The sequence below is a fragment of the Epinephelus fuscoguttatus genome, linkage group LG13 (genome assembly GCF_011397635.1).
Source record: "Epinephelus fuscoguttatus linkage group LG13, E.fuscoguttatus.final_Chr_v1".
Classification (NCBI taxonomy): Eukaryota; Metazoa; Chordata; class Actinopteri; order Perciformes; family Serranidae; genus Epinephelus; species Epinephelus fuscoguttatus.
Window position 1 is genome coordinate 8,842,866 of NC_064764.1, and position 18,969 is coordinate 8,861,834.

The following is an 18,969-nucleotide window of genomic DNA, read 5'->3' on the forward strand; positions in this document are numbered from 1 at the left end:
TACAATGCATACTACTACTACTACTACTACTACTACTGTCATACTACTAGTGTTACAATCATCAATTCACATTCAGCAATAATATTGAATGTTTTTGTCTTTTAGTGTTTCTTTATCATGTAGTTGTGTATTTGCTGAAATCTAGATACTTTTGTGGTGAAATTAAAAATCACAGTCTATGAAAGCATCTTGTGGATTCGTGCATATTTTGCAATAAATGCAACACAATGGTTGTTGGCAAATATAATATGATAATGATATAATAAGTTCCAGATTCAATACAGACTAAAACGTCTAAAACAATGACAAGAATTAAGAAAAACTATTGTCATTTCTAAACTTCACCAATTGATACAGTCTGTGTCTAGTCATAGTTAACATGTGGTGAGGGTGAAGTCAGCAAGGGGGAAAAAAGTAATTTCCCCAGCCTGTTTTACTTCTGCTATAGATACTAGTCCATACCCATTGGTAGCTTTGTCACCTTCTACCTATGCCAATCCTCAATGCCTATGTGCAGTTTCACATAGATTGACCACGTCAGTGAGTACAAAAATGTGGGACAGACAGAATGACTGACTGACAGAATGACACACTTTACGTGATTATGTGATAGGGAGTATATATTCAGCATCAGTCATCTTAGAAAAGTCAAAAGAAAAACAGAGTGAGACTGCGAGAGAGAAAGAGAGAGCGCGCGCGCACGAGAGAAACGCAACATTGATTTACAATTGTGGTGACCTCCTCCCAGGCTACCTTTGTATCATCAGCCCGTGGAGGTCTGCTCGCAGTTCCGTATATTCGGACACTGCGAGCTTGGACCTCCCGGACCAAAACATCAGTTTCCTCCTGGGAGAAGTTTGGCTGTCTGATGCTGCTGCTCTCTTCTGCCATGGCGAATTGAGTAAACTCTCATTACGCCTTCACGCAGCACATTTAAGGGCGAGGAGAGGGGCTCATTTGATTGGTGTGATGTGTGTAAAACCCACTCCACGCCTTCTCTCCTCCCTCTTTCCGACTTGCGCAGGTAGGAGGGACAGAGGTGGGAAAGAGGAGTAGCTGCACCAGGGCGCCAAACTTGCAAAATCCGCCTGACTACACCCAGTTGGCGAAGCACAGGTGCGCTGCGCTCCCGTCTCGCCCGGTCTGCGAAACTAGAGCCCATAGTAGGATGATCAGTCAAACTCACCATAATATGAGTACCTTGCAGCCATTAAAGCGATGATACAATAGACAAGCATGTTTTAGTGAATTCCATGCACATTTGAACACAGTAGGCTATAGGAGTGCTAACCCATTAGCCTATGTTTTGATGATGTGTTTTAATGTTACCATGCAGGGATTTGCAACCTCAAGAACTACAGGTCCTTGTAGGCTCAGTACTTTTTCTTAACCAGTGGCTTAATGATCTAAACTCTTTGGTTAAAGCGTTAGATCCTTTTTGCTTGAACAGAAAAAGCCCAGAAATCACCATCACCGAACCTACCAAACTCCACTTAAATAAGCGGTCATTTTAGCGTGTATAGAGCCAACATATTTTCACATCTAACTGGATGAATTAAGGTTTTATTTCAATCAAACCAGAGTTGGTGTTGGAAGAGTGGAAAGATGAACCAAGATGGTCTGTATGAGTTTTGTTTTGTTTCTGTCGACTTTGAATGAAGTGGGTTTTACGATGATAAAATTACTGTTTTTCTAAATGGATTTTGGTGGGTTTGACTATAGCAGTTTTGGGGCTGTTTCCGCTTAACCATGAAGAACCATACTCTTTAACAAAAAAGTTTATCTCTGTAGGGATCCTTTCATTTACTTTGTCAGACACTTATAACAACAATCTGAGCCTGTCAGTGGCAAAAACAAGCACTTGGACGTGGACGTAAATTGACAGTGTGAACATACCGTGAGTGTTTACACTGAAGCCTTGCAGCTGTCGACTGCAGCGGTCTCACTCAATACTGGACTAGTTTCAAAAGAAATGTTGCTCCCATTAGTCACTTAGACACAAAAACATAGGACAATAGCTAGATTGAAAAACCCTGTAACTGGATTTTTAAGCTTATTTAACATGCGGAATGCCACACAGCAGCTCTTCAGCATGGTAGCAAATGTTTTGTTTTCCTCCTCAGTGTAAAAGGATGTGATGTTTTGTGAGTGTTTCCACTTGATGTACGTGATGTTTCATGCCAACCAAATAATGGGGTCATTTTTGAGGTTCATCAGTGCACTTAGTTAGGGTTAAAAACAAAAACAATGTTACCGCAACAATTCATAGACATGAAGAGACATGATACATGATACAATATGAGACATGATACAAAGTGTTTGGTATTTCATATATTTTTAAAAGAATGTTAAGTTTCTCTTTCAGATATCATGAGAGTGGTTTTGTCTCAGTTAATGATTCTTGAACTGAAGAGAATAGCAGGTAAAAGGGATGTCGTCTGGTATCAGATCTCTCATGATGTCTACTTCAAGTTACTATTGATGTTTATGGACTACTCAGGGACAATTAATCAAGGTCCTCAAATGCTCTAATTGTTCCAATTAACCCTAGTCGACCCCAACAAATTAAGTCACAATGATTTAATATTGATCTTTTGAAGCGCTAGCATTTGCCTGCTGTATAAAAATCAACATCCTTAAGTTTTGGGAAGATCACCCGCGGTTGCTAACAAGTGTTCCTGTGTTTCTCACCATGAAGAAAGACGGTGAATAAATCAAAGAGGATAGTTTACACAGCCCTGTGGGGGGCTGTGATAACAACTCTCACTTTTTTCATATCTGTCAGTTGAAGTCTGAGAGCCTGCAGACACTGGACTAAATCTATTCCAAAGTCAGACTGCAGCTTATTGGCTGAGGATATGAGCCCATGTGGAGTTTCAAGAGGATGTTTATGAGAAGTAAACAGGCATAACTTGTCTTCAGGTCCTTTAGGACCATAGCATCCTCCACCCCCTTCCTGATCCTGTTATCAAACTGGAATGGATCCAAGTGAGATGATATACTGGATGATACACGTATATCAGTTTGTTAGTATTTTCCCGAATTTAAATCTGATATTTTGTGGCTCTTTTTGTGGCCCACAGAGCTGTGTTTCAGACCTGTGGACAGGGGGACATGTAACGGAGTAGAGAGGAGGTTTGCATTCAACCCCAAGACCAAGAGATGCCAGATGTTTCACTACAGCGGCTGCGGAGGAAATGAGAACAACTTCATGCACCGGAAAGACTGCATCAAGAAGTGCATTCGAAGCAGAAAGGGTATGGTTGTTTAATTTAGTACTGTTTTTAAAATGCATGTTAAAAACATTTCGAATTCATTACTTAATATTGTGTGATTGCAGACATGTTACAGCTGTAAATTTCTGATTTTAGGCTTCTAATTGTAAAAACACTGTTCAAAAGGGAACACTTAAATCACACATCAGATCCTGATGAACGAATTATTCAAGTTGAAAATCTTTACTGATCTACATTGTATAATTTGTTGAGAACAAAAGGACATAATGGTCAATGGAACCAAAATTATTCACACTCTGAGCTGGATTCAAAATCACACCAAAAATCAAAGTAAAAAATTGAAATCACAGGCTGGTCCGACTTGTGTGAATTTTATCACAGCAACTCATAATGTGACTGTATGAACTCCTGACAATGTCTGGGCATGCACCTGATGAGTCATCGATGGCGGTAGTTGGTGGCACCAATACATAACGTCCCATAGGTGCTCAGTGGGATTTAGGTAAGGGAAACGAGAGGGCCAGTCAAAGGCATCAATGCCTTCCTCATCCAGGAACTGCCTGCACACTCTGGAACCCAGGGCCCACTGCACCAGTGTAATGTCCGACAATCGCTTTTAGGATTTCCTCCCAGTACCTAACAGCAGTCAGGGTACAGTTGGCTATGACATGGAGGTCTGTGCAACCCTCCATGGATGCACCTCCCCAGACCATCACTGACCCACCATCAAACTGTTAACGCTGGATGATGTTACAGGCAGCATAACATTCACCATGGCGTCTCCAGACTCTTTCACGCCTGTCACATGTACTCAGCGTGAACCTGCTCTCATCTGTGAATAGACCAGGGTGCCAATGGCAGACCTGCCGGTTCTGGTGTTCTCTGGTGAATGCCAATCGAGCTGCACAGTGCTGGGCTGTGAGCACAGGTCCCACTAGAGGACATCAGGCCTTCATGCCACCTTCATGGAGTCTGTTTCTGACAGTCTGGTCAGAAACATGCAACACCAGTAGCCTGCTGGAGGTCATTCTGTAGGGCTCTGGCATAGCTCCTCATATTCCTCCTCACACAAAGGAGCAGATACAGTTCCTGCTGCTGGGTTAATGCCCTTCTACAGCCCTGTCCAGCTCTCCCTCTGTAACCCCTGGTCTCCTGGCATCTCCTCCATGCTCTTGAGGTTGTTTATGGGAGACACAGCAAACCTTCTTGCTACTGCACATATGGATGTTCCAACCTGGGGGAGCTGGACTACCTGAGCAACCTGATTGGGCTGCAGGCACCACCTCATGTTACCAGTAGTGACAAGGACACTAGTACAACACAAAACTAGAGAAGAATCAGTCGGGAAGGATAAGGAGAGAGCATCTGTCTGTGGCCACCACATGTAAAACCATTCCTTTTTTTGGGGTTGTCTTGCTTTTGTCTCTCCATTGCACCTGTTGTCACTTTCATTTACACCAAAGTAGGTGAAACTGATTGACAATCACTTGTGCTTCCTAAATGGACAGATTGATATCACTTAAGTTTAATTAACCGGATGTTATACTTTGACGATTAAGTGTTCCCTTCATTTTTTTTTGAGCAGTGTATCTCAAAATATCATCTTGTCATCTTTAAAAAAATTCTGTAATAGACAATCATGGCATTAGAATGATTTTGTTGTTGTGTTCTGTTGCAGCTCATGGGAAGAGGATGATTCGAATAAAGAAGAAAAACATCAACAGCATTGTTAATCGCTCAGCCTGAACACTCCGCTGTAGATCCTGCTCTGCCATGGAGCCACCTGTATTTATGTCTATACGTCATGCTTAGCTTTACTCATATCTATTGTTTTGTAGTGCTACAGTGTTTGTATAAAAATCATTTTTAGTGTATGGGCATTAGATTTGTAGTGACTGAATGCAATTACCACCATTATCCACATTTCAATATGTGATTGACAGAAAACATATTTGTTTTGCCGATGTCTAATATAGCAGCTCTCTACACTGATATGTATCAGTGTTTTTGTAATACCTTATGTCTTTTTAATGTTACAGTTTCTGGGCTCTGTTGTGACCATAAATATTTCATAGTAACTTTTATAAGAAACACCAAAGTTGCAGCAAGATTGTTGTTCGGTAACGACATGAATGCTTGTCCTGCTTATTTACAGTCTGTACAGTTACTGATGCTTTTCTACAACAGTTTTGGTTGCTCCACTGTTGTTAATCAATGTGAACAAAAGCATTAGCAAATTAAACTGGTGGGTGCTCCTCACTGTGGGATCAGCCACAACAATATATACAATGTTGTCAAGCAAACACATGAATCAAGATGTCCTCACAGACATCAGTTAATGTGAACAAGGTAATGACTGCTTTATTTCTGTTGGATTATACATATATATTATGATTTTTAATCGATTTAATGCAGGTTTGTAAATCACTATTGCAGTCCTGCTGGTTGTTGTTGGTAAGGAAAACCAGAAGGGGGCTGTGTTGTGTAAAGTAAGTTTTCAAAGAGGTTGTCAGCACTGGTCCCTGCTGGCTGCAGTTGATTCGTCTACTGTCTCCTTCTATAACCATGGCTGTAATGAACTAGATTGTGAGACTTTATGTAATAAACGTCAACAATCTTCTTCTTCCTCCATTTTTTCAGCTTTGTTCCTCATCAATGTTTTTGTATTTAACAAGTACAATAAATAAATAACATAATAACAAAGATCGCATAGTTTTCATAGGCCTTAGGAAGCTTTTTCAAAATTCAGATTCTGTGGAAAACAATCTCATGGATGATTTTTGCTAATAAATATGTTGAAAAAAGATTCTGCATTCATTTGATCATTTTTGAAACAATACTTTGAAAGTAATTTTAATGTCAATCAATGCGATTTCGGAACAAGCTTTGCCGGCTTGGCATATCACCTCGTTATTTTTATGTTTTTTTTTTCAATACTCTGTCCTTGATTTTCGTAGCTTCGTCCTGGTTATGTGCTGCTTCTTTTTTATAAAGTCTCGTCATCACCTGCATGCTGTGCAGGTAAACGTCTCCAACACAGCAAAATAAAAAGACAATACAGACAGATGGCAGAGTCTCTGCAGATAAATAACCCACAACATACCTGAGTGGGTCATATGTGATGATTGAGAGGGAATACTTTTGTATGAGTCCGTACATTTTTTTTTCTTTTTTAGGCAAATCCTGGAAAGTATACTTTGAAAGGAATACTTACCTCCAAATGATCTTTTGAATATCAATTACTCACCTCGTGTTACATCTAATTCTTGAAGAAAACTGCATGATAAATGAAGAATCCAAAAACAAAAAATAAATCTTGATAAATTATAGTAATGGCGTCCATGTTTAACCAGCAGAAATAAATAAAACATCATTTTATGACTTGTGCAGTACAATCCAAGTCTCATTTATCCAGCCATATGCTCAGTGCTCCCCACTCAGACAGCCCCTCTGGCTGTCACCGTTCACTTGGGTGAATCTGAACTCACCCTTTAAAACACCAAAGTCAAACAACACAAACAAGCTAGGCTCGTTCAAGATGAGCCAGACGTGCACAGAACTGATCACTGGCAACCGCCGTACAATGCATGCGGCTTAGATTGTGATTGACTTCATCCCAACTTGCTCTGACATCATACAAAAGTGGACAGTGATATTCTCACGAGATCGAGGCTGCAGTTTTTAGAGCCAGGAACTGCAGTTGCTCTCCATTGCCTGCAAGACCCAGGGCATGATGGGAAACACCTGGCTCTCACCTGATTAAACATCTGATTGGTTTATTCTTCATTTTTGTTGAAAGAGAGAGTTTGATTTTATTTGTATGGTGTGAAGGTTTATTTTGTTAACAGAAAACATGTTTGTAACTGATGGTCATGACTAGTAGTCAGACTGAATACATTCATCATAAACTATATGTAGTCTACTGTATATTAACATTGGACTGCTTTGATTATTGAAGTATCTGGCAACACAAAGACTTGTGTTAAGTGGGATGTGAGGATTCTTAAAATAACATCTATACAGATGTGAAGCCCTGATGATACCAGATGGATCTTTAATGAAAGCTGTCTTGTGTTTCTGTCCTTTGAAAACATTAACCTAATAGTCAGACACAATTTATTCAGCCTGTGTAGCTGAGAGGACAGCACTGCTCTGCAACAGCATCCTGATATGATGCTGATTTACATGAGAATACATGTAAAATGGAGGTTGAACAATGACCATAAATTACAGATCGCCTGTAAAGCATTTTAATAGGCTACCCTGTCATAATTAAAATAATTGGAGCCTGAGAACAAACTGATATATGAGTCTGATAACATTTTAATAAATCAACATCAGATCTGATAGGATGTGAACATTTCAGTGACTGCCTGTAAGGACTGAAGGCTGCTGGGAACTGCCTTTTTGTCGCTCCCTCCTGCTGCTGGCGCCGGCTCCACCACTTTCCAGGTGAGGCGCGCAGTTCATCCTGAACAAGCCTATAACTGATCAAGGAAGCAGTAGACCAGCAACTCTCATATTCAGTGAGGTAAAATTACTGTTTTTGTCAGTAGTGTCTGGCTTAGTTCCCTGTTGCACAGGACTGTCTGTTTGGAAAGTACTGAGCATACGACTGGATAAATGAAACTTAGATTGTACTGCAGGAGTTGTGTGATGATGTCTTTATATAGTTTTGCTGTTGTTAAACATGGACCCCCATGACTTCATTGGGAATATTTGGATTCATTGTTCACTGTGGAGGCATGAGAGAAAAACACAGTTTTCTTCACAAATACAATGTAACGCAGCGTGAGGAATTGATATAGATATGGTCATATGGAGGGATGAAGTGTTCCTTTAAGCTTACTGAAGACACTGAGTTCATATCCTGTGTATTTTTTCAGGGCATTTGAAGGGTTAAACACATTCTTCAAATTACACTTGGTCTATATTTTACAGGCTGAGTCCACTATGGCGTGGTAAATTAATGCATGTGAAAACTATGATTTTGTATTTCCCCACATTTAATTCCTGGCACTAAGAGGCGAGCTTTGCAATGGCATTCGGATCTTTATATTGGCAAATAAAATGTAACAACTGACAGCTGCAAGGGTAACTTATAGTTCCACCAGTCAACATACTCACAAGAGTGTGGGAGTTTAGTGGCAAAGCATCCTGCTCTCAGCTGTAGGCTCCAGTGTGATGTAACAGGAAGTAGTGGGTTGCCTTCCAACGTCAACCTGACAGCCGCTTCAGCTGCGCTCATTGAGCGCCGGAGATCCGCTGCGTCTGGTGCTCTGCGCCGAAGCCGAAGACAGAAGACACTTCACGGGATTGCCTTGAGAGTTTATTCCAGTTCAGATCCCTGCAGCTGCTGTTGGATTGTATTCTCCGGTAGGACGCGCTGACAGAGTGTGTGAAATGTGTGCTATGCGCTGTGTTACTTCCATGTATTCCAGGCAATGCGACTGGCAGTAACGTCGAGTAGAATTAATGCAGAGTTGACAATGCATTTTGTCCATCGCTGTGTGTTTATCGAGGTCATTTCAGCTGTATCTGTGTGGATTACAGAGTCGAGGCATGTGCATTGAAGCCATATACTGTGATGTCCTCGATCCATTAGAAAACATCGGAATACCAGTGTGAGCATCCATAACTGGGTCCAGTTCAGCTGCAGTGTCCCTCTGTCAAGAAAAACGTGGATCTTATGGAAGAATATAGTGAAATAGAGGTCTAAAGTGGGTTTTGGACACCATTAGGCCACCCGAGCGCGCCGTGCATGATCATGTGTATGCCATGTATAATGCATAGTGTTCAGAGATATCAGGACTCACCTTTATGTGGCTTTTATTCATAATGTGAAGATTGTACGTCGAATGATGTACTGACGGTGTGCTCAGCTGTAGCCCACAGTATGGTAGTCATGGTTTATGGACACGCGTAAACGCCGTTTCAAGGGAATCAGAGTACGCAGTGTTTTCTAAACGCTCAGATTATATTAATATTCTTGGCACATGGCTAAACTATAGTGATCAGTTTTAATATCGGCTTGTATGTGTGGCTGACTCAGCTGACTGTAGCTATACAGCCGCGGATTGCTCCTGTACAGTCCACCAGACTTGACATCCACTCATCGGATTAAATAATCCACATTAAAGTGTATGAAGGGATGAAATACACGCAGGCGTTTTTTTTTCAGATTGATTGAAATGGAAAGCAACAGTGATTCAGCTTCATTCAGCACCGAGGCTTTGATGTAAGCGATGGTTGCTAAATCATCTGCATGGTTACATAAGCAGCAGATTTGGACATGCTGGAAGTTTGTGGGCTGGACGGTAAAAAAAGAAAAGGTTGGTGATGGTGAATGATGGTGATGGTGATGATGTTGTGTAGGAGGAGGATGTGATGACAGGGCACTGTGCCGAGGAGAGATGCACCAGGGTCGCTATAAGGGAGGTGGCAGAGCAGGAGCAACACAACCACAGTGGTTATTTACAGCCAAGTTTGTGGACATGAGTGAACTTTTTCTGTCAACAGGTCAAATGTGATGCAGTTCGGCTGCTGCTGCAAACTGAACTCCTCATGGGTTTTGCAATGATGAAGAGGAGTGTTCGCAGTGTGCCAGCTGTGTATATTACATTTGATTTAGGCTTCTGTATTGATGAATGGATAAACACAGCAATTGTCAAGAATGAAATTGTGTAAAAAAAAATCACACTCCACAGATTTATGTGCTGTTTTTATATGCTGTAGTTCAAATTGTTGCACATTTAAACCGGACATAAAATAGCCTTTACAAAATTTCCCCCACAACATCAGACCTTGGCAACAAAAGACAGACATTGTGCGGTTAAGTTTAGGAAACCCAAACCACTTAGATTAGGAAAGATTGTGTTCATTGTAAAATACTGAAGAAAGAAAACAGAAAGTGTTTGATCTTTCGAACGCATCAAAATGCAACTAAAGAAACATGGTTTCATACTTAGGTTTTCCTTGGAAATATTAAACAATCATGACTAAATGAACAACCACTTAATTTAGCGTTTAGTTTTAAAACAACATCCTTGGTTGTTGTTGTTTTTCTTTCTTTTCATTTAACACTTAAAAACCTCCACTCTGCAAATCTGCTTCATCAGGACTGTGGGTGCGGTTTGATCAGATAGCTCCACGTCTTTCATCACATGCATTGTAATTGGTGCACAAAAGCCCATGAAATCACCGCACACTCGAAACAAGTTCGGAGAATATAAGAGAGACACAAATACAAAATCTTGTATGTGAAAAGATGCCGATTGGGAAAATTGGATTTTAGGAACCTTAAAGTCAAGAAGTGTCTACCTGTGACCTCCATCACTAGTTATGTATGTAAATGAGTCATGAGCACTTCAGCTAGAATGTTTTTTCTTTTCTTTTATTCAACTAGTTTCAGAGGCTTCAGGGAGTAAAATTATCTAATCATTTACAAAAAAGTCCAGTAAGGAACCACTTTTCTACAGCCATACTCCTCTCTATATGCAGTATGAATGTCCTGCTGCTCCACTGACACATGTTTCCGTGAATGACTGTAAATTTTTTACTAGAAGTTATGCACTTAAAGCTGTGGTAGGCAGTTTAACTTTGGTGTCACTGGGCAAAAATCCCACAATAAAGTTAAAGCATATTGTAATTCAAGTGGTATGAAAGTGGTTCTGTTTTCTGGCCTCAGAAAATCTAAAGCTCAGTTCAGACCAAAGATTCGTGACAAGATGACACAGGCAACTACTTGCGATGCACTGTTCCTCAACGTTCTAAAAACCTGCCAGTTCACACCAATGCAACTAGATGAGATGGTGTATCATCTATATGCAACAACTCTCTGCACTTGTCTTCTGATTTCCAGCTTTTTAGGATGATTTTGTGGATGAATATAATATGAATGAGGATAGTGATAGTGAGTGGCTATACTTAGTTTTGTAGTGATGAAACTCCAAAAAACTTAAACAAAACGAGCATCAGATGGACTGTATTCATAAAAAATATGCCAAGATAATGTAAAAAACCAGCAGCAATTAATCAGTCAATGAGTGTGTGTGTGTGTGTGTGTGTGTGTGTGTGTGTGTGTGTGTGTGTGTGTGAGGGGGCATTAGCATATACAGTGGTGGAAAAAAGTTTTTGAACACCCTTAAAATTTTACATAATCTCAAATATTATCATGAAATATTTGTGGAAAAATCTTTTTTGTGTTTCAAAAGGTGTGGCTGCATTAGACAGATACAAACAAATACAAATTATATTTTTTTGTTTATTGTTTACAAGAAAAACTAACAAAACTAAATTCTTGACAGTTTCAATATGTCAGTTCTCAACATTGTCGGTATCAAAGTCAACAAATAACAGAGAATGTGTTCAAAACTGAACAAAAAATAAATAAACCATCACATCATCAAATTAATATTTAGTAGTCCTGCCATTGGCACGTAGTAGAGCTCTAATCCTGGCTGGCATGTTCTCCACGAGCCTTTCACACTGTTGAGGGGTAATCTTGTCCCATTCTTCTTGAATTACTGCTTTTAATTCTTCTAAATTCTTTGGTTTATGCTTTGAAACAGACCTTTTGATAATCCACCACAGATTTTCAATGGGGCTCATGTCCGGGGATTGAGCTGGCCACTCTAAGACCTGGATACTGTGCTCCTGCAGCCAAGTTCTACTGGCCTTGCATGTGTGGCAAGGGGCATTATCTTGTTGAAACATCCAGTTTTTACCTCGACGGAACAGTGCACGCGCAGAAGGGAGCATGTGGGTTTGGAGAATGGTACAATACTTGGTAGAGTTCAATGTGCCATCACAGATAGTGAGATGACCAACACCAGCAGCACTCATGCATCCCCAAACCATGATACTGCCTCCACCATGCTTGACAGTAGGTACTGTACATGCTGGAGATAATGCTTCACCTGGCCTTCTGCACCCTCACATTAGTAGGAGGAAGATAAAGCTGGAAACTGGACTCATCTGACCACAAAATCTTCTTCCAATTCCTGGCTGTCCAGTTCTTGTGTGCCTGGGCCCAACGACGCCGGGCTAACCTCTGTCTCTCATTGATCAGGGGCTTCTTGATAGCCTTGTAGGACCTTAAGCCATGATCACAGTGCGGGTGGAACACTGGACACCAGTTTGGTTTGACCACTGCTGCTGAAGCTCTTGTGATGTCATTCGGCGGTTTTGCCTGCACGTGCGGATCAGGATGCGGTCATTTCTTGCTGGAGAAACCCTTGGACGCCCAGATCTTGGTTTGTCTTCCAAGCTGTTGGTTCGTATGTATTTCTGCAGAGTGTATCCAACTGATGAAGGACTGCATCTGCACTTCCTGGCTATCTGGCGGCAGCTGTACCCTTCCTGGCTGAGAATCTTTATCTTCAGGCGTGTTTCCTGCGTTAGGTTCCTTGTTTTAGCCATTTTTGGGTCTGAAGAACTTTCAAATGTGCTGGCTTTATGTAGACACGAAGCTTGGCAACAAAAATTGTGTCTTTTAATAAAAAGAACGACCTTCATCACTGGTACCAAAATGACCCAATACTCAAAATTTTTAATGTATTTTTATGGAACCAATCAATTTTAAGTTTTTAATGGCTTTTTTTAGGATTTATTTAGTATTTTGGCTGTGACTGTACTAAAAGAAATTGCACTTGAAGACCTAAGAGTGATTCTTAATGCAATATTTCACAAATGCATGGGGTGTCCGAAAACTTTTTTCCACCACTGTACAGCAAGCAGCAGCAGCAGCAGCCCACCGTCTGATACCAGTACACTGTGAGGGTACAGAGCACCTGCCGCAGCAAATGAACATGCCGCCTGTGGTCATTTTGACCTGACCAGCGGACTTCACTACAAGCTGATTGGCTGTTGAAACAGGTGACAAGATGTATATGTTCTAAAACTAGCTTGCCGGTGAATGGACCAGCTGAGTTGCAGGTGACACCATTAGCGGGCTTCAGTCGAGTTTAGACCAGCAAGTTAACACAGCTGCAACTTTTCTCTGCAACCTTCCAAAACGGTTTCGTCTCGTCGCGAATCATTGGTCTGAATTGGGCTTAAATGTGATAGCACACTTCGACCAATCACAGGTCATTTTCAGAGAGAGCAGCTGTCAATCCCAGCTCGTGAACTGCAGTCAAACTCTGCAGCGATAATCAAATACAAATCTCAATTCTATAACTGCACTGCATATTTCTCATCTCATCTCTTTTCAGAAACATATTTTACTGCGCCATTTAGCTGTAAGGTTTGTTAACCGGCTGCCATGTTGAAAAAAGTTGAGTCAAAACAAAGCACCGCCCTCTCGCTGCAGCAAAGTTTTACAGCTAAACAGTACACTAAAATATATTTCTCAAAACATTTGAGACAAGATACAGGCATGCAGTGCCAGAATCTTGATTCATATTTGATCAGCACTGATGAGATTGACAGTTTTACCACAGTTCATGAGCAGTGACTGACAAGATTGACAGCTGCATTAGAGAGCCCTCGGCTCTGATTGGTTGTTTACGTGATTATTGCAGAAACCATTAGGAGCACTACGACAAGGCATTGGAGCATGATTTGATCACAGATTATCTGCCTCATGTACTACTGTCAGGATAAAGCAAAGTTTAGGAAAAAAATATTGTTAGTCGTACTTGATAAACAAAATTACCCACTTTAATTACCCTTTAATCATAATTTGTAAGATGTCATGGGACATGTTTAGAAATACCAAAAAATAAGCCAAGTGAAACTGGGTTTTTACTTCACTGTCCATGCATGTCAGCCATCAGAACGCTTTGGACAGCGAACACATCCAAGCTGCCAGTTGGCAGCGCTGTGAGATGAGTCTGTGAGGCCTTTTTGCTCTGACGTCTTCCAATGGCCCGGGCCTACACTAAATACATGAGCTGACTGAGCAGTGGGAATGTCATGCAACTTGACAGATTCAACCCCCAAACTATCACGCTGCATGTTTACTGCCTGAGTCCAGGAAACAGCTATTAAATGTGGGCAAGACAAAGGTCTTGGCTGCATAGCACCCAAAGCTTTTGAGGTCTCCATGGTATGGTGGATCTCTTCCTAAAGCAATGGCATTTAGTAGGTTGTGCCAGTGGAATCTCATTCACACTGTAGCTGATACTGTCATACAGTGGCTGTGTGGTGTGTTAGGGTTGAATTTAGGATCACTTGTTTGCAGTCAAGCAGCAAATGGAGGATTTTCTCTCTGCCTTCCATGCATGTTTAACTGATGCTGCTTTGAAGGATCCAACTTCCTACAAACACTGCTGGCAGCAAACTGTGATGAGTGCAAAGGCCACCCGATTCACAGTCACAAGAGTAATGACGGTTCTCGTGAAACTTAACCCCTCATAAATCATCGAGGTGCACTGGACTACGGCAGCCTGTGTCTTATTGATTTACCTCCTATATTCCCTGTTCTGTTGTGGACACTGTAAGAGTTCTTGCGTATTTATTAAAGGATGTGACGACCAATTTCATATCCTTCCGCCATCTTTTCTGTCCTTTAAACTCATTCAAGTTGAACCTTCATTGTGTTTCAGCTCAGATCAAATCAGCAACCCAAGTACACATTATATGTATTTTCCTGTCTGCTTACCTCAGGCCGAAGTTATCGTATTACACAAAAGCACAATGATGCACATATGCACCAGTCTCAAAGTGCTCCCCTCAGGTTCTGGATTCAGTTTCGGGGATGTGAAACCTTTTGAGGTAATTTTTCCGCTCATACATTATGGAGGGTCATATTTTTTTTCCCCTTCTCCAGTTTAATTTCAGCACACAAGGTGCCTGATGAGAGCTGTCATGGGCTAATGTCTTCAGAAGCAGCATCTGGGGAGCTTTGTCTATGTGCAGTGGCTGGCAGTGCGCACTGCAGTGCTTTGTGGAGGATCGAGGACAGTGGAAAGAGGCTGTGCGGTTTCTAAGGGTGTTCCTTGTTTGTCTGGGCTAAACAAACTGTTAGTGACACAGGCTTCCTGATTTACTGCATAGCAGGGGGCTTCTGGCATAAAGAATAGAGGAAATGGTCCCTTGGAAGCTCTGTGCGTCTGTCCGTTTGTCTTCCAAAGGTGAACCTTCCGTACTGTTTTGTCATCAAGATGGATTTTTAGAATTCTTTCTACCGGCAAGATACAGAGAAGTCTCCACAAACTAGCGAAGCACCTCTTTTTTTTTTGTTCTTGCAACACAACTTCTTATTGTTTCCAGCCAGTATTCACTGCTTTGGACCTCTCTTGGACCCTGCATTTTCTGCTGCTGTGAGCAAATGTCTGCAGCAGACACTTTGGTGGGATCTCCAATTAGCTAACTTGCTCTACTGTGAAAATGTGACTATTATTATTGTAAAACTCAGGCTGCCTTAAGCTGTGCCAAAAACCTAGCAGTTAATTGGTTTCCAAGGTTAATAAAAGTCCCAAATTACTTTGCTCCCCTTTTTAAAAACCACAGTGTATTATTGCTTTACTGATTACTTTATACTGGACATTATCGCAACTCATAGCGTGATCTGGATGAATACTCAACTTTGACTGCCTGGAGGGTCTCTCTTGTTCCTTTAGTTAAACCAGAAACCTTCAGCATGAGGTTTTTTTCCGCACATTCACATGCTTGAAACACAATATCTTCTTTAATATGTCTTTGCTCTCAAAATGAAGAAAGCGGCCTGTATTCACTTTTAAAGGCTAACTGAAATGGCATGTTTTATTTTAGTAAAGCAGGCATGGTGCCAAGATTTTAATGTTGGCTGGGCCTGGTAATTACAGAAGTTAATACTGTTTGCCTTCCTTTGACAGTTATCAACTGCAGTCTCACTTAAACACAAATGACTGATATCATGCCGTGGAAAGTGGCTAGAGCATCTGGTTGATTATGAAACTCTTTCTAAAACATTTTCACTGCAGCGATGGCCTATTATTTACCCACAACAATACATCCATTTATTAAGAACCCTGACATTTTGATTCTGTTCAAGAAAATAGCATCTTCTTAAGATGATCTTGTTGGAGTATCGTTTATTAAAATACATTGCAGGAAGAGAGATCGACTGCTTTGTGAGCTAGATTGACTTTTGAATTACCTGCCTGCCGTCAACTAGTTAGCTCTAAACAGCTTAGATGGCACATACAAATGTGACAAATATGCTTTAGGTCTTATTTCCTTCTCTTTCACATGAGCAGCTACAGTGATTCTGTATGGGGCTGTTCGCACTGTCAAATAGCCTACACACAGTGCTCTGCCACTTTAGCTAAGCAGCTTGCGGATACACAATGTAACAGCCAAACAGCAATCTGCTGCACAGCACGAGAGCTACAGACTTTGAACAACCAGCCAAGTCTCTTTACTGTATAAAAACGAGAAAGTCTGCATACGGTGGACGGGAATTGAGGTGGATGGATTAAACAAACTCTGGACTTTCACCCTGGAGTCCACTGTTTGTGTCCTGTGTGAAACCAAAAGTCAATCAAGTAATTTTAATAACTTGTCTGCTAGTATGTCTAGCATGCTATGCTAGTGAGATACATTACATGACATTATCTGACTTTAGTAACTAGCATACTTATTTTAAGCCAACCCATGATGTTTTTTCCCAAACCTAACCACATACTTTTCTTGCCTAAACTAAGGAAGTAATACTAAAAACAAAAGTTGTGTTTACCAACTTAAGTTTATTTTGAAAGACTGCATGCATTTAACAAGCAGAAACTGTAAATTACCTTTGAAAACTGAAGTTTATTTTGAAAAGGAACAGTGAATGTAGAAAGTAAATTGACATGTCATCCCCGAACACCCAAAACTGATGCAGGAGGGTACCTAGCACATCATTTATTGTGCAGGGCCACTGACCAAGCGTCAGTATTTGACTAGTTGGAAGTGAGAATGTGTTTAAGTAACCAACATTAACTTTCCTGCTACTGCCTCATTCTTTTTTAAAGGGGAACTAATGTTTTTTTTTTTTTTTTTAACCTGGGCCCTATTTTCCGATCTGCTTTTATCTAAATGAGTGATAGGATGTTCAATATTTGACATTTCTCCAGTACGAAGCTCGGGCTGACCTGCCTGCAGCCCGTGAGTGGCGCTATATTAAATAATAGGACACTCAGACAGCGTCAAACAACATCAAAATACGTCCACTAAAAGTGCATTTTTTTTCCACACAGATAGGCTCGGATTCTAAGTATAATTATCCGACATTATAACAGAAAGGAGAAATGAATGTCTGTGTTTACCTTAAGCTGGATTCGGACATGTTCCTCTGCCTGTTGCAATTTTAGTATATGTGATACCGAAGTAACACTGCTTCCTCTCTCTCCTCGTCCGCTCTTCAGTTTCAATGAGCTCTGCGTCCGTGTATGTCCATATACTCCGTGTTCAAATAAATACGGGCGGTCATCAAATTCAAATGGCTCATCCAGATCCCGTTGGTCAAAATCAGGTAAAAATTCAGCCATGACTACTCCAAACAGAGTAACTCCTTGCGTTTGTAAGGTCACTCCAGCGTTAACTTCCTGCAACAACTCAAATCTCACGAGACGTGAGATTTCAGAGCCAGACTTTCACTCTCTGAGTGAGTGTTTTGACTTGCCACAATAAACATCTGAATTTTTACCTGATTTTGGTAACAGGCAGAGGTTTTACACATGTTAACAGTCTCTATCAATAATCTATCTCTTTAAAATAGTGACCTTTGAGGAAAATGCTTTTTGGGCTGCAGGGGATTTTTTGCTTCAGTACCGTAAGTGGCCACAGGGAAAAACTGGAAGCAAGGCTAAGCGCTTTTAGGGGGCCTGGTGCCTTGAGTATACTGCTGTTTCATTTTCTTACCTACCTGAAATCCCACCTGCAAACTTTATTTTACAGGCAGCCTTATTTTATTGGCTGCTGTGAGTGGTTTCACTTTTGCTATAGCTGTGAATGTATGTTGGCATTGGTGGTTGTTATCAATAGTTACCCCAATTCAGACTCCAAAACCCCTCATACAGTTTTTCAGGTTATTTTCACAATATCTCACTCATGTAAGCAGTTAAATGTTTTTGTAACACAAACCCAAGGCATACAGAGCAACTTGAGCCTGTTAGTAATGACGTGAATTGTTCCTTGGAGGTCAAGTCTAGGGCCCACAGCAAGCACATGGAGGATATTCCTTGGCTTCCTCGAGGCACTCTTAAAGCAGCACCTAATTTGACCGAGCTCCAGAGTTATTTTTGTCGTGGCAATATCAGAAGGGAACCACTCACACGGTGCTGAAAGCCTGTGTGTTCACAGACGCCAGTGAATGCTTAAAGAGATGTAATCAGACTGTGAGACAAAACTTTTCAAATCTTCCAAAATAACATCTTTTATACCCTATCACACATGTGATGAAATGACTTTTTAGTGGATAACTACCTATCTTCCGTGCTGGTGTTTTTGTTTGTGTCTCTGTGCTCACAAAGTCACATATCTTACCTTGGGAATTTGAGAATTCCTTTTACTAACAGAGAATGTGAGTGCGGTATGGAGCTCTGGGAATGTCCGGATGGATAGAATGACACTGAACATGGGGAGGATTAGTGAGTGGTGCTCGCCTTGCTTGCAGAGAGATCCCAAAGGCCATCTTTCTGGGTTTACAATGTTTCCCCTGCCAAAAGAAAAAAAAGCTGATAATTGAGCTGAAGCATTGTTGATGAACCCCTCTGATATGAAGAACAATTTCCTTATCCCCAAATAAAATCTGAGAGAACATGTA

The 18,969-nt window shown here is 41.0% G+C and overlaps 2 protein-coding genes across 2 annotated transcripts in view; both read left to right on the forward strand.

Moving 5' to 3' along the window:
* The window catches only part of tfpia (tissue factor pathway inhibitor a), a 61,170-nt gene extending 55,128 nt beyond the window's left edge, over window positions 1-6,042 (forward strand). Inside the window, exons 6-7 of the mRNA XM_049594238.1 lie at window positions 3,084-3,257; window positions 4,915-6,042. Coding sequence (XP_049450195.1) covers window positions 3,084-3,257; window positions 4,915-4,982 — 242 coding nt within the window. The 3' untranslated portion in view covers window positions 4,983-6,042. The remainder of the gene's footprint in view (window positions 1-3,083; window positions 3,258-4,914) is intronic.
* A 2,417-nt stretch (window positions 6,043-8,459) lies between these two features.
* Window positions 8,460-18,969, forward strand: part of calcrla (calcitonin receptor-like a) — a 42,765-nt gene continuing 32,255 nt past the window's right edge. The window contains exon 1 of the mRNA XM_049594216.1: window positions 8,460-8,612. The gene's annotated coding sequence lies outside the window, so the exon portion shown is untranslated. The remainder of the gene's footprint in view (window positions 8,613-18,969) is intronic.